Here is a 27795-nt window from a genome sequence, read left to right as displayed (position 1 = left end):
TCAAAAAAAAATTTTTGCAAAATAGAAGAATCCATCCTAAAATCCAAATGGAATCTCAAGGAGCCCCAAATAGCCAAAACAATCTTACAAATGAAAAAGTTGGAGTTCTCAAGACTTCCAGATTTTAGAATATACTCAAACTTACGGTAATCAAAACTCTATAATACTGGCATAAAGACAGACATATAGATCCATGGAACAGAACTATGAATCTAGAAATAATCCCATACATTTAAATTAACTGATTTTCAACATGGGTGCTGTGACTATTCAATGGGAAGGAACAGTGCCGGAACAACTGGATAGCCATGTGTAAAAGACTAAAAATCAGACCCTTACCTTAACACCATATATAATAATTAACTCAAGATGGATCAAGGATCTAAACATAAGATCTAAAACTATAAAACTCTTAGAGGAAAACATAGGAGAAAAGCTTTTTGACACTAAATTTGAATTTGACAATGATTTCTTGGATATGATGACAAAACGGCAAACAACAAAAGGAAAAATAGCCAAATTGAGCTACATCAGAGTTAAAAACTTTTGGGCATCAAAGGACATGATCAGCAGAATGAAAAGGCAACCCACAGAATGGGAAAAAATATGTGTAAATCATGTATCTGATAAGGGGTTAATATCCAGAATATATTAAGAATTTTTGTAACTTAACACCAGAAATTCAACAACCTGATTAAAAATGGATAAAGGACTTAAGGAAACATTTCTTCAGAGATTTACAAAGAGCCAACAAATACATGAAAAGATACTCAACATGACTAATCATTGGGTCATGCTAATCAATACCATGAGATATCACTTCACACCTATTGACTACCTATTATTAAAACAAACACACACATAAAACAGTAACAGGAAATACCAAGTGTCTGTAAGGACATGGGAATATATGAACCCTTGTGTGCTGTTGGCAGGAATACAAAATGGTGCAGCCACTGTGGAAACATTATGGTAGTTCTTTAAAAAAAAAAAAAAAAAAAAAAATATATATATATATATATATATATATATATATATATATGTATTAGCATATGTTCCAGCAATTCCACTTTGAAGTTTATGCCCAAAAGAATTGAAAGCGGGGTCTCAAAGAGGTATTTGAATCCTGTGCTCACGATATAGCATCATTCAAAATTGCCAAAAGGTGGAAAGAGCCCAAGCATCTATTGATGGATGAGCAGATAAACCATGTAGTCTAAACATACAATAGAATATTATTCAACCTTGAAAAAGGAGGCTATTATGACACATGCTACAACATAGATGAACCTTAGGACATTATCCTGAGTAAAAGAAGCCAACTGCAAAAGCACAAACACTGTTAATTTCACTTAAATGATTCCTTAGAGTTGTCAAATTCAGAGAGACTGAAAGTGGCATGGTGGTTTCCAGGGGCTGTAGGAGGCATGAATGGAGAATTACTATTTAATGGATACAGAGTTTGAGTCCTGGAAGATGAAAAAAGTTCTGAAAATGATTTATGGTGATGGTTACTCAATAATAGGAATGTACCTAATTCCCCTGAACTATATATTTTTAAAGAGTTGAAATGATAAACTTTGTTATATATTTCACCACAATTTTTAATTTAAAAAAAATCTTCAAATATCTGAAAGCTGCTGCTATAATGGCCCCATGGAATAATCTCTGGAGTAAACACATAGACACAGACATAAGTGGTTGTCATCATCACCTCCATTTTATTATTATTTTTTAAAGATTTTATTTATTGAAGAGAGAGAGCATGAGTGAGGGAGAGGGGCAAAAGGAGAACAGAGGTGGACTCCCTGCTGAGCAGGGAAGCCAACGACAGGGCTCAGTCTTGGGACCCTGGGATCATGATCTGAGCCAAAGGCAGACACTTAACCAACTGAGCCACCCACGCAGCCTTCATCATTTCCATTTTAGGAGCAAAGAAACAGAGAGGGTCATTTTCAAATTCACAGACCTAGTTAGTATAAATCAGAACTTGAACCCAAGTTGTGTGCCTCCAGAGTCTTCCCACTTACCACAGAAGGGGCATCTGACATTGGTATCTCTCACTTCCTACTTCCAGCCCCCAGGCAAAAGTGCACATGAGTCTGCTTTAAAAATACCCATACCAACAACAAATTTACTATGGATAAATTAGGGAGCAGCTACTCACTTTACAAAGCAGCCTGTTGTCAAAAGTGAACCATTTTCAATAACAAGCTCCTCCTGGGACAGGTCAACTAGTTAAAAAATCACTAATGACTTCCCAGAAGTACTGGGGCAGAGAAACCCAGCCAAAAGGTTAGGATTACTGCCAACTACAGATTAGAACTGTAAAGTATTTCTGGTGTAATGTCTACATTCACAGAAAAACATGATTTTAAAAACTCTGTATGGACACATGTATTTTCTCTGAATAATGGCTGTGTGGGGGAGAAACTGTAGAAGTAGAGGGGCTCTGCACAGTGCCTCCCTAGGGGTCTCCACATGAGCAGAGCTTGCCTCCCAACCCTTCAGTGCTCCCCTGGCATCACCTGACCTGAAGTTCTGTTGTCACCTTTGGCAGTACCATTAGTTGGTTCAAAGGTATAATACAGGTGACTACCAAATTCCAAGGAGTTGCATATAGGTCTGGTCCTTCTGGAAACAGCATTATCGCGAAACCCCAACTAGTTTTGTAGAGATTACATACAGAGATGAGGCAGGGTGGAGAGAACAGTTCCAAAGGGAACCCAGTAAGAGCTGGTTCTGGGGAGGAGGAAACTCCTGGTGGAAGAGAAGCAGCTACTGTTAGACACTACACCAGGAGAAGGCAGAAAGGAATTCCTTACCTCTCTATCTTCTCCCGATCAGTCTCCTGCGGTGTCTTCTGTGGGCAAGCCAGAGAGTGAGGGGGCCCAGGTGATACAGTCAGTGTCAGCCCCTCGGGGTACACAGCAGGGTGGGAAGGGGTGGAGAGTACATCAGGAGAACAGGACATAGAGAATGCAGTATCTCTATCAGAGTTGGGTAAATGGAGTCATTGAAAAGTTTAACGTGTTTCAGATCGAAGAGGGAAACCTAGAACCAAAATAAGGGTCTCTTTTTCCTCTCTGACCTGATTTTGAGTAGCCTGAAGGCCTACAGAGAATAGTAAAATCTCAGAGGACATCTAATCCCTCAAACTCCTTCCCTGTATATGGTGATGTTACAACATGGCCCACAGGGGTCCACCTTTCTTCAGAAGCATTGAGGGTGCTTGTGAGGAGGATGACTCAGCGTCCTGCCTGGATTCATCAGAGAAGTTTTCATGAATCACTTGTATGGGCGATGTTGTAGGTGTTAATTCTTTCAGTGAGTTTGGTATACACACTAAGTGTATCTCTGTTTGATTCATGAAGGTGACTCATCTGAAGAAGTCGACCTGACCATGGTTTATCAGGCAGCTTCTAATGGAGATGTCAATGCTCTGACTTCAGTAATTCGGGAAGACCCTTCCATCCTAGAATGCTGTGACAGTGAAGGTGAGCTATTTATGCCATTTTTAATCCTGCAGAATGTTCTGTCCTATTGTTTCCAGAAGGCCTTCAGAGTGAGCAATGTTAATAAAATCATATATTGACAGACCATTGATACTGGAGGGACAAGGAGTATCCTGCCTCTGTGGCTGAAGGTCCTTTAGTAGTTCTTTAAATAATGGTCTTGGACACAAATCTACCAATTCTTTTATATCACCTTGTATAATGAAGCCATTTGGTTTGGATTTACTTTCAACTTCTTTGTATGAATAACTGAAGTAGATAGGCCAAGTAGTTAAAAAGGGAGTATGGAAAGAGGGCTATTTTTGGTAGCACTGGATGTTGGGAAAGTGTGACTATTAAAGCCAGAAAGCAAAGATTTGCTTTTTAGAAAATGGAGTAGACGTACTTTTATTCTACTCCTCCTGCTAAATATAACTAAAAATCTTGGATGTTGTGTGTAATATAAACATAAGAACACTCTAGAGAGTGGAAAGAAAATGACAAGACTGGCTAGGACCATGGGACCCAAGGAATGACATGGTGTAAGTTTCCTTGGTTTTCTTTTTTGCCTCTTATGTCCCATACTTGGAGTTGAAGAATCCAACAGCCCAGGAAGGCTAATAATCACAGACCAAAAAAAACCCCAAGCCCCACAAACAAAAGCCTGCTCTCTAACCAAAGAACAAGGAAAGAGACCACAAAGCAAGACAAAAAACTTTTAGACAGTAATGAGTCTACTCCACCAAATATCACATACACACACACAAACAAGCAAGCAAACAAAAACTTGTCACCCTAGCCCTGTCATTCCAGCAAAGACCAAGTAGAGATCTTAAACCTCCACCCCAGCTACTGAGCCTCCCTCCCCCTACCAGGCAGGGTGGTGTCAGAGGAAGCCTTTTTGAGAATTAGTATTTTTACCACCACCTAGTAATGAAGATTTTTCTCCCTCAGATGTCAATGGTAGTAAAGTAGGGAACCTGGACTTCTAATATGACCTGGCAATGATGAGGGGGCACACAAACACACCCACCCACCCTTACTTCCCCTGTGAAGCAATGTCAGAGAAAGCCAGCTAAAATAGAGGGTTTAAATAGGATTAGGCAACTCAACACAATACCCCAAACGTCCAGGTTTCAACAGAAAATCATTTGTCATATCAATAAACAGGAACACCTCAAACTGAATGAAAAAGACAATCGGTAGATACCAACACTGAGATAACCGATGTTAGAATTATCTGACAGGTGCCTGGGTGGCTCAGTTGGTTAAACAACTGCCTCTCCAACTCAGGTCACAATCCCGGAGTCCTGGAATCAAGTCCCACATTGGGCTCCCAGCTCCACGGGGAGTCTGCTTCTCCCTCTGACCTTCTCACCTCTCCTGCTCTCTCTCATGGTCTCTCTCAAATAAATAAATAAAACCTTAAAAAAAAAAAAAAAAAGAAGTATCTGACAGATTTTGAAAAGGCCATGAAAAAAGAAATGCTTCAATGAGCAATTAAAAATGTGCTTGAAACAAAAGAAAAAATAGGAACCCTTAACAAAGAAATAACAGATACAAAAAAACAAATAGAAAATTTTAAAACTAAAAAATAATCACAATTTAAAATTCAATAGAAAAGTTCAGAAGCATAATGAGGAAGCAGAGGAAAGGATCAATGAACTTGAAAATAGTACGACAGATAACAAATAGCATGGAGGACAAGGGGAGATGGAGAGGAGAAGGGAGTTGAGGGAAATTGGAAGGGGAGGTGAACCATGAGAGACTATGGACTCTGAAAAACGATCTGAGAATTTTGAAGGGGTGGGGGGTGGGAGGTTGGGGGCACCAGGTGGTGGGTATTGTAGAGGGCATGGATTGCATGGAGCACTGGGTGTGGTGCAAAAATAATGAATACTGTTATGCTGAAAAAAAATAAAAAAATTTAAAAAATCAAAAAAAAAAAAATAGTACGACAGAAATGAGAAATAAGCCAGTCTAAACAACTGAAAGAAAATAGGCCTTAAAAAAAAAAAAAAAAAAAAAAAAGATCAGGGACCTGTGGGACTGTAACGAAAGTTCTGTCATTGTTTTCTTCTGTTCTATTACTTGCGGAAACTTAATAATGATTTTTAGCCAGTGTACCTGCCCAAGAAGAGCTTGGGAGTTCCTTATCATGACAGCAAAATGTTTTTAAATGTATATAAAATGTTTTGTAAAGTGAGTAGTTGCCCCTAATTATCCATAGTAGTTTTGGGGGGTTTTGTTTGCTTGTTTTTAAGTCAGACTTACTAGTACATCTGCTTTGGGGCTAGAAATGGAAAATGAGGAGAAACAAATGTTGAAAACCACTTGTGTGATAATTTAAGACCCAGACTCTTTGGGTTCAAGCCTAGCTTATACCGCCTTTGAGAGGAAATGAACATATGACATCTTAAAATTTGTGGGGCACAGCTAAAACAATACTGAGGGAAAGCACTAAATACATTCATTATAAAAGAGGAAAGGTATCAGTCAATAATCTAAGTTCTTACCCCAAGAATGTAGAAAAAGAAGAACAAAATAAACCCAAGGAAAGAAATAATAAAGAAAGAATAGAAATCAATGGAATTGAAAACAGAAAGCAATAAAGAAAATGAATGAAGCAAGGAACTGATTCTTTGAAAAAAATCAGTAACATTGACAAAATTCTAGCAATACTGACAGAAAATGAAAGAAGTCACAAACTACCACTATTAGGAGTGAAACCAAAGATACCACTACAGACCACGTGGACATCTCACCAATAAAAAGAACTACAACAAAAAAACTCCACACACATAACTTTAGGACTATGTAGATGAAATGGATGAATTTCTCAAAAAAGATAAAACCACCACAATTCGTCCAGTAGGAAATAGACTATTTGAATTCCCCTTATAACCATTAAGGAAAGTATATTCAAAATTTTTAAATTCCCAGAAAAAAAAATTTTCAGGCCTACATGGTTTCTCTGGAAACTTCTACAAACTTTTAATTTTTGTGTGTGGGGGTTTTTTATTTAAATCCAATTAATTAACATTAATTTCAAAGGTGGAATTCAGTAATTCATCAGTTGCATAGAACACCCAGTGCTCATTCCATCAAGTGTTCCCCTTAATGCCTACCACCCAACTACCCCATACCCCCATCCACCACCCCTCCAGCAACACCCAGTTTATTTTCTATGCGTTAAGAGTCTTTTATGGTTTGTCTCCCTCTCTGGTTTCATCTTGTTTTATTTTTTCCGGGTTTGTTTCTTTTACTAACCAGAATCATGCTGCATGTATTGTTCTTTGACGTGCTTGTTGGTGATGTTCTCAGCCTAGCACACTCCTTTTATCCATTATATATTCCACAGAATTAGTGTCAGTCTTTGTGCTACTTCATTCTGCTGTTATAATCATGCCCACTTTCGTGCACAAACATGACCACAGGAGCTGGAATTTGAGAAAAGTGTCAGTTTGAGCCCTTGGCAATCTGAGGTGAAGGTTTGTTGTCTTGGCATTGAGCAGGTAGCAGGCCATGCTTGCTCCTCAGGCAGGACGACAGCTGAACTGTGAATTTGGGACCCATGGGTGACAGGGATGTAGCTGGTTTTGCTTTTAACTTCTTGGAAACTCTGTCTCTCCTATTCTAAATGAAGAATGGATAGCTGGATAGAGTGTTCTTGGCTGTAGATTTTTTTTCCTTTTAGCTATTGGAATTGATCATGCCACTTTCTTCTGGCCTACAGAGTGTCTGCTGAAAAACCCACTGATAGCCATATGGGGTTTCTATTGTATGTCACGGCTTTCCTTTTTCTTGTTGCTTTTAAAATTCTCTTTATCACTACTTTTGGCCATCTTATTTACTTTGTGTCTTGGTGCAGACCTCTTTGAGTTGGTTTTGCTGGGGGCTCTCTGTGCCTCCTGGATCTGGATTTCTCTTTGCTCCCATTCAGGAAGTTTTTAGCTATTCTTTTTTTTTTTTTTTTAAGATTTTATTTATTTAACAGACAGATCACAAGTAGGCAGAAAGACAGGAGGAAGTAGGCTCCTCGCTGAGCAGAGAGCCTGACTCGGGGCTCCATCCCAGGACCTTGGGATCATGCCCTGAGCCAAAGGCAGAGGCCCAACCCACTGAGCCACCCAGGCGCCCCACAGCTATTCTTTCTTTAGACAAATCTTCTGCCCCCTTTTCTCGCTCTTCTCCTTCTGGGATCCCTGTCATGCGATGGTTACCCTTGACAGTGTCGCTGAGTTCCCTGTGTCTGTTCTCATTTTGTGTACTTTTTTCCCCTCTCATCTGCTTAGCTTGATTACTTTCCATGACTCTGTCCTCCAGGTGGCTGATCCGTTCTTCTACTTCCTCTTGTTTGCTATTTATTACAGGTTATGTATTTTTATTTCCATTTAGTGAGTCCAGTAGATCTAACTGGTTCTTTTTTTATGGCTGCTATCTCTCTCTTTTTTTTTTTTTAAGATTTTATTTGACAGACAGATCACAAGTAGGCAGAGGGGCAGGCAGAGAGAGAGTGGGGGTGGGGGGAAACAGGCTCCCTGCAGAGCAGAGAGCCCAATGTGGGGCTCCATCCCAGGACTCTGGGATCATGACCTAAGTCGAAGGCAGAGGCTTTAACCCGGTGAGCCACCCAGGCGCCCCTGGCTGCTATCTCTTGATGGAGGGTCTCATGGAGGTTCTGCACTCCTTCTTGATTCTAGGGAGGATCTTTATGAGTGTTACTTTGAATTCAGTATCAGACATATATCTTATCTCCATTTTGCTTAGGTCTATTGCTGTGATTTTGTTCTCTTCTTTCATTTGGGACATATTCCTCTGTCTCCTCATTGTCTATTGCTGTGTCTGTTTTTCTGTGTTAGGAAAGTCAGCTACGTCTCCCGCACTTGAAAGTAGAGGCCTAATAAAGAAGAGGTCCCGCAGTGCCATGTCCTATTCCCCAGAACCTGGCACTTCAGGGGTGTCTGCTCTGTGTGTTGCCATAGGGGTGTCCTACCGTTGTGCCAGAGCTGTGTTTGCCTTCAGTCCAGGCTGCAATGGCTCTCTACCTGTTGTGGACAGAGTCTGGTCCCTGTGGTGTTAGTGGGGCGGTCAGGGGCTGCCTTGAGCTTGAGTTGAGTCAGACCAGGAGTTTACCAGACATGAAGTAGCACCAAACTGCAGGCATTTTCCCTGTGTTGTCCCCTGAGAAGCTTTTGGTGGTAGGGGGTGCCTACAGTCAGAGTGGCCTGTGGTTTTCCTCCCCTCTGCCTGGGGCAGGACTCACTCTGGAGTGGTGCTGGCCCTCCTCTGGGCTGCTTGCACATTGTTAGGCTTATGGAAGTGCTTTGATGGGATCTTGCCAAGAGCGATCAGAGGGGTACATCTGCTTTGCTGTGGCCTCTTATCTATGTCAGGCCACAGAGAATCTGTTCTCCCAGCTTTCTGGTTGCTTTCTGGGTTATTTATGCCGATGCAGGTGCTCTCCAGGCAACCATGCAGCAAGAGGTGGGCCCACGGTCCTCCTACTCCGCCATCTTCCCAGCAACAATCTCTCCAAACTTTTAAATAATAGTATCAATTCTAGGGGCGCCTGAGTGGTGCAGTGGGTTAAAGCCTCTGCCTTCGGCTCAGGTCATGATCCCAGGGTCCTGGGATCGAGACCCGCATCGGGCTCTCTGCTCAGCGGGGAGCCTGCTTCCCTTTCTCTCTCTCTGCCTGCCTCTCTGTCTACTTGTGATCTCTGTCTGTCAAATAAATAAATGAAATCTTTTAAAAAAAAATAATAGTACCAATTCTAAATAAACTCTTCCAGAAAAAAATGAGAAGGAAACTTTTCTTGGTTACACTTATGAAGCTAATATTACCCTGATACTGAAACCAGATGGTATAAAAAAAAATGAACCTAAAGACCAGTACTCCTCATAAGATATAGAAAACCTTAGCAAAATATTAGCAAATATAAGTCAGTAATTTATAACTGGAATTATATACCATAACCAAGTGGAATTTGTTGTAGGAATTGTGTGACTCAGCATTTCAAAATCAATGTAATCCACCATATTAACCAGCTAAAGAAGGAAAATTACATGATCATATCAATGAATGCAGAAAAGCATGTGAAAAAATTTTACACAGTGGGGATTAAAAACTCATAAAAATAGGAATAGAGGGGCACATCCTCAATTTGATCTATAAAAAAAGAAAGAAAACCCTAGAGCTAACATTTTACTTAATGGTAAAAAATACTGAATGCTTTGTTCTTAAGATAGGAACAAAGCAAAGATGTTCACTCTTTCTTACTTCAGCACAGTGGCAGAAGTTCTAGCCAGTGCAAAAAGGCAAGAAAAGGAAATAAAAAGCCTATCTATTGAAAATGAAAAAAATAAAACTATTCCCTTTTGCACAGCTTGATTTTGTGAGTTTAGCATGGTCACAAGGGATAAGATCAATCCAGAAAAACAAATTGTATTTCTGTATACCAGAAATGAACATACGGACATCGAATTAAAACTGTAATACCCTTTGGGATGCCTGTGTGGCTCAGTTGGTTAAGTGTCCAGTTCTTGATTTCAGCTCAGGTCATGATCTCAGTGTTGTGGAATCAAACCCTGCATCTGGCTCCATGCTGAGCTTGAAGCCTGCTTAAGAATCTCTCTTTCTTGGGGCACCTGGGTGGCTCAGTCAGTTAAGCGGCTGCCTTCGGCTCAGGTCATGATTCCGGGTCCCGGGATCAAGTGCCCTTCAGGCTCCTTGCTTGGCAGGGAGCGTGCTTCTCTCTCCCTCTGCCTGCCACTCTGCCTGCTTGTGCTCTCTCTTTCTGTAAAATAAATAAATAAAATCTTAAAAAAAAAAAAAAAACAACTTTCTCTCCCTCTGCCTCTCCCCCTGCTCACTCCTTCTCTCTCTCATGAAAAAAAAGCAAACAAAAACAAACAGAACCAAAAAAACCCTTTAATACCACTTAAAATCACTCAACAGTCGGGCTCTCTGCTCAGCGGGGAACCTGTTCCGCCTCTCTCTCTGCCTGCCTCTCTGCCTACTTGTGATCTCTCTCTGTCAAATATATAAACAAAATCTAAAAAAAAAAAAATTTATATACTGAAAACTATGAAATGCTAATGACAGAAATCAAAGGAGTTCTAAATAAATGGAAAGACCTATCATGCTCATGGATTAGAAGACTCAAGATAGTAAATATGCAGTGCTTTTCAAATTCATATACAGGCTTAATGCAATTTCTATCAAACCCCGGCAAGATTTTTTTGTAGATATACACAGAATTGTCTAAAATTATACAGAAAGGCCAAAGAATTAGTAGAGATCAATTCTGAAAAAGAATAAAGTAGGAAGGAGAACTTAGAAGATAGAGGTGTAGGAGGAACCCGAGCTCACACCATCCCATGTTTACTAGGTATCATCCATCTCCAAGTAAATAAACTGGATAGTGATCCGAAGATTGGCAGAACAAACTCCACAACTAAATAGAGAATTAGCTGCCTCTGAAAGGTTAGGAAGGTCAGGAAGGTGAGGTGGGGGAAAGCTACCTGTAGGAGGGAGGGAGCTGCACATGGACTGTGGACAGAAACAGGCCCTTACACAGGACCTCACACAGGGAAGACCAATTCCCATAATGTTTTTTATGAAGAGGGGCTGAATTCTGTGAGTTTTTATAAAAACCAGTGGACTTGGAGCCTAGATCTTTAAAAGTCAGCTGACTCAGCTCTGGGTGAGCCCAGGAGGGCAAGTGATGGCTGGGTTGATACCCTTAACGAGATAGCAGACTATGTGGAGGCAACACAAAAATGGCAGGTTACGTAACAGCAGGGGCAAGTGGGAGACAGATCTGCTCATATTGATTTCTGAAAATGAGGGAACTGGCAGGCACCATTTTCTTCCCCTGTCCCCCATCATAAACACAGAGCCACCTGTGGGAGTTGGGGCTACACAGACACTTAACAGCCTTGGCCCAGAGCTCAAGGCACATTTTGTTAAAGCTTCACACATGCCCTGCCCAGCAGCCAGGAGCACAACTGCCACCTGTCCCCCACCCAGCCACAGCACCCAGCCAGAGTGCAGCCCCCAGACAGCCGCATGACTCCTGATGCGGGGTACATCTTTCAGCCACCATGGTACTTCAGGAGATCCAGCATAGAATTAATGGCCCAACACACTGCCACCCCACTCTGAAGTTCCCCAGTGGGCATTCTCCCTCACAGCTCCCTGAGTCCCATTAACACCACAGAGGAAGCACAGCCCACAAAAGGCACAAAGTCAGTGCAGAGGACTGCACTGAAAGGAAAAGTGACTCAGATGCAACAGCAGGGCATAAGCAGCGCACATAGGATGTTCTTCTCGAAGGGCCACGTTCTAGTAAACAGGGGACACCACACTGCAGGGCACACCAGGATCTCCTTTTCATAAAGTTACTACTTTCAAGAACTGCTTCCATTGAACATAGTATTGAAGTCCCAGCTATAGCAATCATATGAGAAAAAGGACTAAATGTGTCCAAATCAGTAAGGAAATAGTAAAACATTTACTATTTGCAGATGACATCATACTTATATAGAAAACTGAAAAGACTCCACCAAAAAACTGTTAGAACTGATACATGAATTGAGCGAAGTTGCAGCACAACGGACAGAAATCTGGTGCTCTTCTCTCACCAGTAACGAAGCACCAGAAAGCAAAATTAAGGTAGCAGTCCCATTTGCAATTCCATCAAAAACTGTGAGATACTTAGGAATGAACTTAACCAAAGAAATGAAAGACCTGTGCTCTGAAAACTATAAAATACTAATGAAAGAAATTGAAGAGGACACAAAGAAATGGAAAGCCATTCCATGCTCCCGTACTGAAAGAACAAATATTGTTAAAATGTCCATACCACTCAAAGCAATCTACACATTTAACACAATCCCTATCAAAATACCAGCAGCAGCATTTCTTACAGAACTAGAGCCAACAATTCTAAAAATTTGATTGGGACCACAAAAGACCCTGAACAGCCAAAGCAATCTTGAAAAAGAAGGTATCATAATTCTGAACTCAGTTATATCAGAGCTGTAGTAGTCAAAGTAGTATGGTACTTGCACAAAAGTAGACATACAGCTCAACAGAACAGAACAGAAAACCCAGAAATAGACCCACAAATATATGGTCAATTAATCTTCAACAAAGCAGGAAAGAATATCCAATGGGAAAGGGATAATCTCTCCAACAAATGGTATTGGGAAAACAAGACAGCAACAAACAAAAGAAAGAAACTGGACCAGTTTCTCACACCATACACAAAAATAAATTCAAAATAGATTAAAAACCTAAATGTGAGAACCGAAGCCATAAATATCATGAAAGAAAACTTCGACTTTGGCTATAGCAACTTTTGTCTAGATGCATCTTCTGAGGCAAGGGAAACAAAAGCAAAAATAAATTAGGACTGCATCAAAATAAAAAGTTTCTGTGAGTGAAGGAAACAATCAACAAAACTGAAAGGCAACATATGGAATGGGAGAAGGTATCTGCCAAGTGACATCTCTGATAAAGGGTTAGTGTGCAAAATATATAAAGGACTTATAAAACTCAACACCTAAAAACAAATAATGCAGTTTAAAAATGAGCAGAAGACATGAACAGTTATTTCTCCAAAAAAGACATACACATGGCCAACTGAGAACTGAAAAGATGTTCATCATCACTTATCATCAGGGAAATGAAAATCAAAACTACAATGTGGTTATCACCTCAGACCCATCAGAATGGCTAAAATCAACAACACAAGATACAACAGATGTTGGTAAGGATGTGGAAAAAAAGGAACCCTCATGTATTGTTGATGGGAATGCAAACTGATGCAGCCATTGTGGGGAAAAAGTATGGAGTTTCCCCAGAAAGTTAAAAATAGAACTACCCTATTACCCACAAAAATACAAAAGCACTAAATCAAAGGAATACATGCCCCTATGTTTATAGCATTATTTACAGTAGCCAAGATATGAAAGCAGCCCAAGTTTCCATGAGTGGGTAGAAAAGATGTGATTGATTTTATATTATCTATATCTATTTCTGTATTTATATCTATTTCTATATCTGTATCTATATCTATATATAGTAGAATATCACTCAGCCATAAAAAAGAATGAAATCTTGCCATTTGCAACAATATGGATGGAGCTAGAGAATATAATTCTAAGCAAAATAAGTCACTTAAAGACAAACACCATATGATTTCACTCATATGTGGAATTTAAGAAACAAATGAGCAAAGGGGAAAAAAAGAGAGATAAACCAAGAAACAGACTTTTACTTATAGAGAACACACTCATGGCTACCAGAGGGGAGGTGGGTGAAGGGTTGGGTTAAAAAGGTGATGGGAATTAAGGAGGGCAGGGGTTGTGATGGGCACTGGATGATGTATGGAAGTGTTGAATCACTATACTGTATACCTAAAACTAATATCACACTGTATATTAACTAACTGGAGTTAAAATTTAAAATGTTGGGGCACCGGAGTGGCTCAGCAGGTTGAGCCTCTCTGCCTTTGGCTCAGGTCATGATCCCAGAGTCCTGGGATAGAGCCCCGCTTCAGGCTGCGGGGAGCCTGCCTCTCTGCTTACTTGTGATCTTGTCTGTCAAATAAATAAGTAAAACCTTTTTTTAAAATAAAAATGTTAAAAAAAAAAGAAGAAGAAAGCAGGAGGAATCAGTCTGCCAAATTTCAAGATTTATTCTATGGCTACAGAAATCAAGACTGTGGTAATGACTGAGGGATGCACACATGGATTAACGGAATAGACCAAAAAATTCAGAAATAGACTCACACAAATATACTCAACTGATCTCTGACAAAGGTGCAAATGTAATTTGGTGAAAGCCAGCCTCTTCAACAAACAGGCGCTAGACCAATTCAACACCCACAAACAGAAAAAGGAATAGAGATGGAGGGAGGGACAGTAGGGATTAGCGAGGGAAGAAAGGAAAGAGGAGAGGGAGGAAGAAATAAAGAAGGAACTATTGCAACTATTTAAGACATAGCGCTTCACTGCTGCTTTTACCCAAAGAGCATTGGAAGGGAGAGATCTGCAGAGCAACTGGGTTGCCAGTGCAGTCTTTTGGTGAGAACAGCAGTCCCTCCATTTGTCCATTCTCAGGGATCTCCTAGGGTCATAGCTTGTAGTTCACTAGAAGAAGGTGTGAATCGCCAACAAAAACGCTTGTAAACAAGTCTCAGGTTGGCAAGGGACTGTGTCTGAGATTTGGTTTCTTCACCTGAAGGAGTGTGAAGCACCAGGCTTCTGCCTTACCAGCCTGGCTTGTTCCCACAAACCTACAGGTTGTTTACAATGTGTAATTTCATCTCTGTTTTTGTTCAGAAAGACAAGACATGAAGAACCAAATGCCTTGGCTTATATTAATAACCAAAACAGAGAAGTATTTCAACAAGGGTGGACCCTTTTCTTTAGATTGTGTGCAAGCTAAGGCTAGGCTGCCCTTTATCACCCACCACCTCTAGTAAAGTGGGCTAGACCTGTCTGCCTGGCTGGAGTTGCTTTCTGGACACTTCCAGATTCTACATTGTTCAAGCCAAGTCAGGATAAACCTGCCTATTATGTCCCAAGTCATGCTAATTCTCAAGGTAGTAATGAGGAATTTTTATCATTGGCACAAAATGTTTTAATCAACCCATTACTGCAAAATAACAGAAGATTTAACAGAACCAGAAAAAAATACATAGTTTGTATTAATGTAGCAACAATGATCTTCATTTCTCTCCTGTCCCATGTAGCTCAGCAGCTGCGTTTGTGTTGAGAGCAGCTCATTTATCTGCAAAGAGCACATATATGGGCAAATAAAGTTTGCCCATAGATTTCACAAGTCAAATATTATTAAAGACTGTTGAAATGTCTCCTTCCAGGATGTACACCCTTGATGCATGCGGTTTCTGGACGTCAAGTGGACACAGTGAAGCTGTTGTTGAAGATGGGGGCCAATATTAACATGCAGGATGCTTATGGTCGCACAAGTCTATGCCTGGCAACCTATCTGGTACCAATCATGTCTTTGGTGGCTGTCAGGGAATGGGGAGGGCTAAATGTGTTGTTATGGGGTCCCTCTTGCAGGAGAAGGGTCTATCACAGCTCCAAACTCAGTATACAAATGTATTTACTATGGATGTATATAAACCTAGGCAAATGACTTTACCTCCTTCCTCATTTGTAAAATGTAGTAAAAAATAGTATCCTACATTTATCACAAGTGAAAGAGAAACACATGTGGAACCACCCAGAGCATAGTGAGTAAAAACGTACTTGTTGGTTCTGAATAGTGACCACTGGTTTCAAGTATATTCAGTGATTTTCTAGTTTCTTTTCCGAAGAAAAAAAGAAAACCACATACACACAGTTCCAGGAAATGTTGCAAAATGATAAAAATGTTTCAACCCCTCCCCCACCAGAAGGTCTGTTTTCAAAAACTAAAACTTAGGCAACTAAAAAATTTGTCCAGCATGCCTTTCTTTTGGGTCTCCCGGTCATATTTTTTCCTTTTAATCAGAGATTTTGATGACTTGAACATTAGAAACTAAAACCAGATTTAATACTTTAGGAAACTACAACATTTAACTGAACAACATTTGCTTCTACTTAAGACATAGATTATTGGTCAACTCAAAACAATATTCAATATTAGAACCTATGAGTGTGCTCTCACTGAAAGAATTTTTTCCAGAATTTCCAGAACCAAAAGGTTCTTTTTTCATTATCTTTCTTCTCCATTCATTTAATAACATTTTGATTTTCACTGCTTCCAGTATTGTGAGGGAAAATCAGTCATTCTCATTGGACCATGTAGTCTTCAAGTTTAACTATACAGGAATGGAGGAAGGCAGGAGAGAGAGTTATATATATTACTCTTCATAATAATAGTTTCATCTACTTATATGTCTACTTATAATTGAATGAGTAACCCCAATGGCTCTGGATGAATGTAGGAGGCATTCTCCTTAGCCAAACTTTGTTATCAGTAGGGTTGAGTCAGTTACTTTAAGTAGTGTAGAACAGAAATGGAGGGAGGACTAGCTGGCTATTTTATCTGCCCTCTAAAATGAGAAATAGTGGGGAAATGGCCCAGCTATAAGGACGAACCAGGAAGGCGACAAGCATGAGGTGCAGCAGTATCACTCCCAATCTGGAGAGTGAGTGGACAGCAGGGAGTTTACATGAAGTTTCTTGAGGGAAATTCATAGTAGGTGAAACACAGCTATAGGGAAATCTTAGAGGGCCCTGGTAGTTGCCCCGTATTCAGCATTAGAAAAATCAGCCAATGAGATGGCAGGGTCCTACCCTTTGGATTAGGGCTCAGGTTAGGATTCTAGACACTAGGAGAAGACAGACTAGAATAAGCAAAATATTACCCTTGTAGTTACTAGGAAGGGAACTTAGAAAAGTAGACCAAAGCTTGCTTATCAGATATAAACTGAGGCACAGAGTGGAGGCTGGAACTCAAGAGTGACATAGGAGCCCAATTTTTGGAATTGGACCATGGCACCTGGGTCAGACCATTGACAAGCATGATTTGGAGCTAGGCCCATAGAATGAGAGGCTAGAGTTACCATGTGCCACATTTAGCCCTAGGAATTCAGTATAAAAGTGGAAAACAGCAACTAAGAAATAGGGAATGGGAGACAGAGGAGAGAGTCTAGGAAACTCAGGAAGCCACACCTCAAAGACCATCAGCCTTACGCTGAAGGGCTGAAATTAACCACTTAACCACTTCAGATCAGTAAGACATGGTTTTGGCCACACTGAAGAAAAGAAAGAAAATTGGAGAAAGTTTGTTGGTCTGTGTTATACCAGGCTGTGTTATATAATGACACAGTTGCTCTTATATTTCAGGGTTGGCTGGAAGGCTGTGTGAGTCTGCTTAGAAATGGTGCCAAGCACAATATCCCAGATAAAAATGGCCGTCTGCCACTGCATGCTGCCACTGCTGAGCCCGATGTGAGGTAAGTAGCCAGGTTCACACAATGCTCACATTGGCAGGAACTTAACTTGGATTAGAATGTCACTTAATCAACCTCAGTGGTGAATAAAAACAAAACCTGTCCATTTTTTTTTTTTAAGTTGTAGCAGATAGGACCACATTTCAGAATATTTCAAAATATCCTGGAAGAATCTTAAACTCGTAATCTCAAATCCCCTCCTACTTCAATAAAACCCTTTTCTCCTAATCTCTGATTTAAGAAATGCTATTTTTTTAATTATCTGAATTCATGTATTCATTCAATCAGGCAGTTATTGATTCAATAAATCTTGAGTGCTTAATCATAGACCAAGTGCTATTGTATGCCATAGGGGTTCCCAGTAAGCACGACAGGGTCTCTGACCTTAAAGAGCTTATATTCTAGTGAAGGTGCTAAGTGGCATACCAGTAAACAAATGAAGAGGGTAATTTCAAAATAAATAGGATAATTTCAGATAGTGGGAAGGGAGTGGAAAAGCACTGACTGGGCATAAAAATTAATGTCTGAAGTCAGAGTCATGCCAACATTCTTAAGATTTATTTCTTTCTTTCTTTTAGAGGGAGAGACTGAGCAGGGGGAAGGGCAGAGGGAGAAGGAGAGAACCCCCAAGGAAACTCCCCACTGAGTGCATAGCCTGATGAGGGACTCATCCCAGGACCCCGAGAGCACAAACTGAGCCAAAATCAAGAGTCAGACACTTAACTGAGCCACTCAGGTACCCCAGAGTCATGCTTAATGTTTATGGGTTGGAAGGAGGCAAGGGACCCAGCAAAGTAGAGTGAGACAGAGAAACAAGTGGGTTAGAAAGCGAACCAGGCCTCTGAGTCGCTGGGAGCTGTATGAAGAAATATACTCAAGTAAACTGGATGATCAAAAGGGTCACATTTTTGTAAGACAATTGAGCAACAAAGGAAAGAGTTTTGTCCAGACCAAGTATAGCTTCCCCAATCCTCTGTGTCTAAAGGCCTCAGTCTATAATCTTTTGAAAGCCCTTGGAGCACCTAATAACAGCATTTGCCACTGTGGAATCAGCAACATTCTGGGCACTTCCTTAACTTCTGCAGAACAGAACATGCTTCTGACAGGAATTTAGCATTCCCCAGACTAGCACCACAGGGGGTGGCATTCTGGGAGCCTCATCCCCTAGACCCTGTATCCAGAACTAAAACTAAAGCTCTGTGTGGGTTCATGAGAACAAAGTTGAGAGGTTAACAGATTTCTTCATTTCATTCTGTTTTACACTAAAAGGGTTTGGGAAATTCCAGAACTATTCCCAACCAAGCACTACCTCTTGTTATCATTGGATTATATCCAGGAATTAAAAAAAAAAAAAAAAAAAAAAAAAAAAAACTAGGATTTACTCAAAGCCCAACAAAACAAGGAAGTTTAGAGAAGAAATAGCAAGCTCAGAGCTAACAATCAGTAGACATCATAAAGGATGACTCCTTTTTGATGAACCAGGAAAAAGAAAGAATGACTTTTCTGGACAACCCACAAAAATATTTAGTTACAAAATCACACTGTTTTCCTAAGAATAATCTTAAAAATATATATATTTAAAATGTGCCTTTAAGACTATTCTGCCAGGGCGCCTGGGTAGCTCAGTGGGTTGGGCCTCTGCCTTCAGCTCAGGTCATGATCTCAGGGTCCTGGGATGGAGCCCCACATCGGGCTCTCTGCTCAGCGGGGAGCCTGCTTCTCCCTCTCTCTCTCTGCCTGCTGCTCTACTTGTGATCTCTCTCTCTTTTTCTGTCAAATAAATAAATAAATAATTTTTTTTTTTAAAGACTATTCTGCCTTGATTGGCTCTACTTCATTCTACCCGCCTCACCCAGTGGTCATTTCAAAATCTGCCTGACTCTGGAAGATAAATGACTGCTTTTTCTTATGGTGATTATAGCTTTTGTAACACATTAAACCCAAAGCTTCCATGTTTTAACACAGGAAGAGCTTTGTCCAATGTAGGCATTCCTGGATTGGGGGGGGGGGCTTCCCTCTGCATGGTAACTCAGGGATCTAAGTTTCTTCTATTTTGTGACTCCACCATCCTCTAGGATCAAAGAATTCTTCTTTGTTCAGCCTGGGAATGGGAAAAGAGTAATGTGGAGATACCCCTCTTATTTCTTTAAAATCTCAGCCTTTGATAAAATTCACTTCTGCTCACATTCTTTTAATAAGGACTAGTCATTTACCATACTGGTCCTATACCACACATAGGTATAAGGAGCACTTGGGAATATAGAATAGAATCCACTTCCTGGCAGTGACTCCAGTCCAAAAAAGGAGGTCATGAATTTTGGTGAGAAGCTCTCTCCATCATCATGCCATTGCACCTGAGGGGTGAACCAAGACTTGTCAGTCAAAATCATACTCAAGGTCAATTTGGTCAGTTGATTGGGCTCATCATCTCAAATCACTGCAGTTAATGAATTGAAAACCAATCCAAATGTACTTCCTCTTTCATGGACATATCAGTCTATTATTATGCCCAGCAGTGGCTCTAGATTCTCTAGGATTTACATTACATCACTATAACAGATAACACAGAGTTGTGGTTTCCCCTTCTCTTGAAATTATACCTAATGACCCAGCCACCACCTTCAGAAGAGGGGAAGCCAGAAAAATAAACATCCTTCTGTGTCCTGACGATATAATGTTATTGTCCTAAATGGACACTTAGCTGATTCTGAAAGATGAAATCCTACTTTGGTTATGATAATAGTACCAGTGGTAACTAGGAAAACCCAAAGGTTAAGATTAACTACTGCAAAACCAAAACATCATTTCTGGTAAATGTTCTTCAAAAATGAATTGGGTTAAACCTCAACAATCAATATAGCAAAGCAACTGGCTTTATAACCTAGAGAACATTTAGAAACTAGTTTGCCTTAAAGAATTCTCTATGGAATTATGTTGCTTAAAATTAGGTATTTTATCATTGTCTTATGAGAAAAAATACAGCCACGGAGTGTTTGATAGCATCTGCATTCAGTGTTTTAAGCAGAAAGTAGTCAAGCCATGTTCTCTGGCATGAAATTTGGCCTTCTTTCTTTCTTCCATCTGTTTGTGTGCCCACATGAAAACTGTAATTGTTTTCTGGGAAAAAAAAAAATTGGTCTGGCTTGTGGGTACTTCTAACCCTACAGACATAATGTAGAAGTAGTGACCTTCCATTAGGCCATGAAAACCTGTTTGCTTAATTTTCCTAAGTGGATACAACTTTTGGCTGGTTCAGCTAACCACTAAAGTATATAAATCTGCATTTATAATGATGAAGAAAAGGAGGACAAACAGCACTGATTATTTACCATGTTCTGAGCAAGGTTCTGAGTGTTTTCCATGTATTATTTAATCTTGACTACACCTTTATGTAATAGGTATCTTATCCCCATTTTATGGCTAAGGAAGCTGAGGCACTAAGAAGATAATTTATTACCTAGTGCATGTGTAAGGATAAGTAACCTGCCCAGGGGGCCTGCTATGTTCCTAGGATCCACTGCTGCAGCCCCTATAGAATGTATTTTAACTGCCACATTCTGTCATTAAGCCCTACCTTAAGAAACTTTACAAAATTCCTATTGTCTCAGTGTCAGGAAATACTTTGTCACAGCATCTAAAAAAAAGGAAAAACCCAAAAAAGATTTCTACTAAAGAAAGAACTGCTGTAATTCTCCTGATAAATTATTGATTTTTACTATGTGGAAGCTGTGACTTATGTTTTTCTCTCTGTGTGTTTAAAACACCCGTAGCCCAATTTGTGTCCCACCTTTGGCACACATGTAGGACCATAACTGCATCGTCTTTTCTTGTTTTCTCTTTGCCCTTGTTTTCTCTTTGCTTAGTTTCTTCATTTGTAATCTTGTTTTACTCTATGTATCTGAAAACCAAGATCTGGAGTCAGACTGACTGGGTTTGAATCTGGTCCACCTCTTAATGACCATATTAACATGTCAAAGCTCAGCTAACTTCCTTTCCTACAAGGTATGGATAATACAATATTTATCTCATAGTAAAAAGGTAGAAGTAAATGAGAAAACATGTGAAAAGCACTGAACACTGTCAATTATCAGTGTTCAATAAGTGTTGCTTATATTGATGATAGTAGTGATTAATTGTGATGGAAGATGGATAGAAATAAAGAAATACTACAGATCAGTGCTAAAGAACAAATCCCTGCTATTGTCACCTCACCAGTTCTCACGCCAGTCTTCTTTACCTTAGCACACACAGGTCCACAAAAAAATATACCCATTTTTGCATTGGGGACGAGTTGTTTGCTCTACCCTTCAGAGTTCTTCTAGCTGGGCTAAGCATCAAATTGACATGAGACAGATTCACAGGTAAAACTAAAAGTAGCATGTGTACTGGGAATGGATTCCCACAGACATGGAAATTCCAAAGACAGTCAAGCAACATGAGGCTAACCTAAGGAGAGGGGTTGGGATCTGAGCAGACAAGGGGAAGACGACCATGAGAAGAAAGATGAGAGGAGATATTTGGAAAACAAAGATTGCCCTATTAGACAGGTAAGTTTCTTAGGTAAAAGGGAATCTCTGTTAATAGCTCTCTTCCAGGTAGAGGCAGGCAGTTGAAGGGGAGCAAAAGAGCTCTTTCTGAATCTACTGAGTTTCAATTGCTTTAAACTCAAAGTAATGTCCATGCCAAAGTAGACCATCTTGGGGTGGCCTTCCCTTGGCCGCTGCAAGACTCTTGGTAGACTTTAGAATCCAAAGAACATCAACTCAACCATTCAGCTTCCCTGAAACTCCCTTCCCCACCTTGCTGGTGCACATTCATCTCTACTTGTCCCTTGATCATAAAACATGTATGTACGGGCCACATTGTGTCCTTAAACTCAGGTATTCATACTCATTTTAAAAACCTGATAACTGGGGCGCCTGGGTGGCTCAGTGGGTTGAGCCACTGCCTTCGGCTCAGGTCATGATCTCAGGGTCCTGGGATCGAGTCCCACATCGGGCTCTCTGCTCGGCGGGGAGCCTGCTTCCCTCTCTCTCTCTCTCTCTCTCTGCCTGCCTCTCTGTCTACTTGTGATCTCTGTCAAATAAATAAATAAAATCTTTAAAAAAAAAAAACCTGATAACCCTCAGATTTCCAAATAGCGTGCTCCTTCTACTCAGTGCTCAACTGGAGGTTGTTTAGAGTGAAGCCTCAGACTGTAGCTGCTTATAAACAAGCCAAGGGGTCACCTCCATTAGCCCTGTGTTCCCAGCAAGATTCTGTGATGGAAACAACTCACGAACAAACCAGCAAGTTCCAATACACAGCCTTAGCTAAGCTGCAGCTCAGTGGGGATTTAAACTGATGCAGGAATAAGAGATTTATAATTATGAACAGGAAAGCAAGGTGGTGGACAAAAGCAAAGGAGTGCGGGTTTTATCTCATGGTTCCCTTTTCTGCTTTGAACCCTCAGTTCTCAGTAGGTCCACGTTTTCTCCCTTTCAGCTCACCATGGCTTTTCTTGCTTCCTTGGCTTGGACATTCAGAGGGCACTGTGTGAAAGCGGGTTAAGATGAAGCTCCAAAGAGAAAGGAGCTGTGTTTGTACAGCGCTGCATATACTAGCATTGGAAGGCAAGCAATGATTTCTTCTGAATGCAGCCACAGGGCCCACAGCACAGTCTTTTTCATGGTCTCCATGGTTACTGGCACATTCTTTTCTGCCGGAGTGCCAGAGGCTCTGCCTCTTTTCATGGCTCTTGGTGACAGACAGAGGGAAGAAGGAAATTATTTCTTTGGGGTCCTGTTCTCGAGTTGCCAGGTGATGTATACTAACCTGTGGGTGGGTGCTGTTATTACAGCATACTCCCATGTCAGCAGCTTTAGGAATAGGAGGACAGACAGCTAACTTAGGGACCCTTTTCCCCAGCCATCACTGTGCTGGTCAGATCCAGGGCTTTGAGCCCAAGGAGCCAGCAAAACAGAGAAGCCCAAAGAGGCAAGCCGCTCCCACTTGAGCATACATCTAGTTGATCTCTGACCTCCCAATCACCTCATGGAGATCAGGGGCTTCCCCAAACATAAAGAGTAGGAATTTTTTTTTTTTAAAGATTTTATTTATTTATTTGACAGAGAGAAATCACAAGTAAGCAGAGAGGCAGGCAGAGAGAGAGGAGGAAGCAGGCTCCCTGCTGAGCAGAAAGCCCGATGTGGGGCTCGAACCCAGGACCTGGGATCATGACCTGAGCCGAAGGCAGCAGCTTAACCCACTGAGCCACCCAGGCGCCCCAAGAGTAGGAATTTTAAAAAAATTATTAAATTAGGGATGCCTGGGTGCCTCATTTGGTTGAGAGTCCAACTCTTGGTTTTGGTTCAGGTCATGATCTCAGGTCACGAGATCAAGCTTCGCATGGGCTTGACGCTGAGTATGGAGCCTGCTTGAGATTCTCTCTCTCCCCCTCTGCCCACCCCACACTCTCTCTCTATAAATTATTAAATCATAGATAATTTGTAAATGTCATTCTAAGTGCTTTGTATGTATTGACACACTTAAAATCACAACAGATCTTTAAGTAATAGGTGTTATTATTACTTCTGTTTCAAAGGTAAGAAAATATGGGCACTGAGAGTTTCTTTCCTAGCTTGCCTAAGTTTATTGGCTGGCTGGTAATGGAGCAGGGATTCTAATGGAGGCAATCTGGCCCTAGCATCTGTTGTCTTACCATTCACCATGCTGCCTGTCTGGGAGTGCTCTTGCGGGGCGTTTACCTACTGTCCTGCTACCTGGGATAAGGGAGGCTTTGTGCTGCTCCCTAGAGAGTTGAGAACAGGACAGAGCTGGTGCTAAGAGGAGACTAGTTTGGGGGTTGTGGGAGAAATACTCCTGAGCCACCTTAACACAGAACGAGGGCTCTGAGAAAACAAAACTAAGAGGTCTGCAAGTCCTCTGGTTTAAGATAGATGTGGGACCAGCTCCTGGCAGATTACCCCTGTACCATGGAACATCATGGAAGCCCCAGGCGGGGAACCAAACACCTGTTTTCTAGTCTAGGCTGGATCACCACCAAGGCAATGTAGGATGGCCCTACAAGGTTGGGGCTCAAGTCATTTGCTCTGCCAAAAAGAGACCAAGCAAGCATACTTATCTGTAAATTTGTGTCCATCTTTGAAAATCAATGACTCTGAAGCACTTAGGAATCAAACTGTTGAAGCAAAAATAGACTGGCATGTATCTATCAAGGTCCTAAGAGCGAAGTCGTGGAATAGTAGAAGGTACCTGTACAAAGCTTCATGGAGACTACTGAAAATTAACTAACGGGAAATGGTAACATAATTCCCCACTTCACCTTCCCCTCCACCACCGCCCCGCCCCAAAACAGGAAAATGTTCCACCCCTAGACCAGAGGGGCAAGGAAGGGAGCTGTTATTGGAACCTGCTGACAGCTCTGACTGGAGAAGGTGGTCCACCTAGCAGGACCCCTGGTTTTTGGTAAAAGAAAGAAGTCAGAAGAGGAAGTGTCTTCCCTCCTCTCCCCTGTCAGCTCTCCTGGCCAAACTCAGAAGTCAGAGGGCAAAGAAGCCTGCACAATAAAGACATTGCAGGGTAGCAAATGGATTTGAGAAGCAAACAGAGAAATACCCAGGTACAGGATTCATCCCATGCCCTCTTGGAGGCATCCCCAGGACGTGACAAGAGGTCTTGCCCTCCCTTCCCTCATTCCTATCTGGTCAGAGCCCAACTTCCTTCAGTGTGATCACTGCTCTGGGGCAGTCCCAGGAGATGCCATCTAGCTACATATGATCTCAGTCTGCTCAGGGTTAGCTGAGGATAACCAGACTGGACCACAGCTGACCTCTTGCCTTTCCCTCCCACTCTCCCCCCACACTTGAGACCAAATGAGCCATAGAGCTTAAACAATGGCCAGTAGAGAGAAGAAAGTCAGTTGCCATTTGCCTTCCAGCCTTACAAAGCAACTGTAAGAGAAAATATATCCAGGAATGAAATAGAATCATGAAGACAAAAACAACATTATCCACTGTGCAATTATTTTTATAGCCTCATCCCACTAGATGGAGGAATTTTTGAATTTAGAAAGCTTGCATTTAGAGACATTGTTCAAGTCACTGTACTAAGAGCTTTATGCCTATTTCATTATTCAGTCCTTACCACGTTATCCCCGTGCCGTTATCGCCGTGATAAACGTGAGGATCCAGAAGCTCAGAGAGATCATGCAGAATTAAATCACAGCATGATCCCAGCTCCCCCAAAGACAGTGGTACAACTAGATTTAAACCTTGGGCTTCTTGGTTATTTCCCTCCAGAGCAAATAACCAGAAGGGTATCCCTAATTAATTAGCGCTTAATTAGCGCTCTTCGTGTTACATTTACCACTAATGGAACATGATTGGTCCCACTTTCTCTTCTATTGCAGGTAGCAATTTAACACTCAGGACTACATGGCATCTAAGCTGAGACACAATGAAAATCTGAGGGAAAGCCTAAACCATTTCATTTTTTCAAATAATTCTTCCAAAAATTAATTACCTTCACTGTCTCTCCATAGACGATCCTTTATCATCTTGACTGGGTATATCCGTTCGGTAGGACTTCCTTAACAGAGTAGCATAGACTGGACGGCTGAAGCAACAAAAATGTATCTTTTCAAATTTCTGGAGTCTGGAAGTTCACCCACAAGCTGCCAGCAGGGTTGGTTTTCTCTGAGTCTTCTGTCCCTGGCTTGCAGAGAAATCACCTTCTTGCTGCCTTTTGACATAGTCTTTCCTCTGTGATCCCCTACCCTTGGTGTGTTTGTTGTGCCCTAATCTCTTCTTCTGAGAACATCAAGTCAAAATGGATTAGGATCCGCCCTAATGGCTTCATTTTAACTTAATTACCTCTTTAAAGGCTCAGTCTCCAAGTACAGTCACATTTTAAGGCACTGGAGGTCAGAGCCTTATTGATTTGGAGGGGGAGGGGACAGAATTCAGTTCATAGCAATGAGTATCCATTAATTAATTCATTCAGTACCTGTCTCAGTGGTTTTTACATTCCTGTTTACCAGAATTTCCTGAACAAGCCCTTTTCAACTGTGAAAGCTGAGCTTCTCTCCCGACCTACTGAGTCAGAAACCCTGAATATAGAATCCAGGTTATTTGTGGTTTTAAAAAAATTTCCCCTGGCGATTCTGAGATGGAGCCAGGGTTAAAATCTAGGGTCGGGGCACCTGGGTGGCTCAGGTGGTTAAGAGTCTGCCTTCAGCTCAGGTCATGATGCCAGGGTCCTCGGATGGAGCCCCGCATTGGGCTCTTTGCTCAGTGAGGAGTGTGTTTCTCCCCCTTCCTCTCCCTTCACTCCTGCTATCTCTCTCTCAAATAAATAAATAAAATATGTTTTAAAAATTTTAGGATTAAGTGTTCTAAAAATAACACTTGCTGTGTTCCAGGCATGCTGTAAATGCTGTATGCATTAACTCATTTAATCTGCACTCTGAGCTCTAAACTAGGCACTTTTTATCACCCCTCTTTTACACATGAGGACTCTTAGGCACGGAAAGGTTAAGACACTTGCCTGGGGTCACAAAGCTGGTCAGTAGCAGAGCTGGGATGTGAACCCACACAGTCTGGCTCCAGATTATGAGTCCCTAACCACTACACTCAGTCACTGCTCTCCCACAGTGTTGACCAAGTTCATCCACGTGTGAGACCCAACTGCGATAAAAACTTGAACTTGAGAAACACTGATAGTTGTTTCACACTGAGTAGGGTCGTTTCATGCTTAGATATTTGTATGTTTGGCAAAAAATACGCAAAGTTGTAAATGCTGTCTCCTTTTAAAATCTATACATTTAAAAGGCATGACCATGTAGTGAGTGGTGAAGCAAGTTGAAAGCATTGTATACAGGGGCGCCTGGGTGGCTCAGTGGGTTAAAGCCGCTGCCTTCGGCTCAGGTCATGATCCCAGGGTCCTGGGATCGAGCCCCGCATCGGGCTCTCTGCTCAGCAGGGAGCCTGCTTCCTCTTCCCTCTCTCTCTGCCTGCCTCTCTGCCTACTTGTGATCTCTATCTGTCAAATAAAATAAATAAAATAAATAAATAAATTTAAAAAAAAGAAAGCATTGTATACAGTCGTAGGAGAGTATGTAAAAGAATAAAGAATAAGTAGTGGAGGGCTTTAGTTCTTCAGGTGTCACACAGAATAGGTCTGGTGAGTAAGAATGAGCCTGAAAATTCACCTTCTCTGTGCCATTTGCACCCTACCCCAACCTGAGTCATTGAGATGAAAAAAGGTTGGAGGACAAGAGACAGAGGAACCCCCCAGGTGCCTTCTCACTGATCACACTGC

General features: G+C 41.3%; 1 protein-coding gene across 2 annotated transcripts in view; it reads left to right on the top strand.

Annotated features, from left to right (window-relative positions):
* The window catches only part of ANKRD55 (ankyrin repeat domain 55), a 94420-nt gene that overhangs the window by 21235 nt on the left and 45390 nt on the right, over positions 1 to 27795 (top strand). For both annotated transcript variants that reach the window (XM_047731600.1, XM_047731601.1), the window contains 3 exons: positions 3375 to 3497; positions 15391 to 15521; positions 17369 to 17478. In XM_047731600.1, coding sequence (XP_047587556.1) covers positions 3375 to 3497; positions 15391 to 15521; positions 17369 to 17478 — 364 coding nt within the window. The remainder of the gene's footprint in view (positions 1 to 3374; positions 3498 to 15390; positions 15522 to 17368; positions 17479 to 27795) is intronic.

This window comes from Lutra lutra, chromosome 5 (genome assembly GCF_902655055.1).
Source record: "Lutra lutra chromosome 5, mLutLut1.2, whole genome shotgun sequence".
In the NCBI taxonomy this organism is placed as follows: domain Eukaryota; kingdom Metazoa; phylum Chordata; class Mammalia; order Carnivora; family Mustelidae; genus Lutra; species Lutra lutra.
This window is presented reverse-complemented; position numbering and strand designations above follow the sequence as displayed.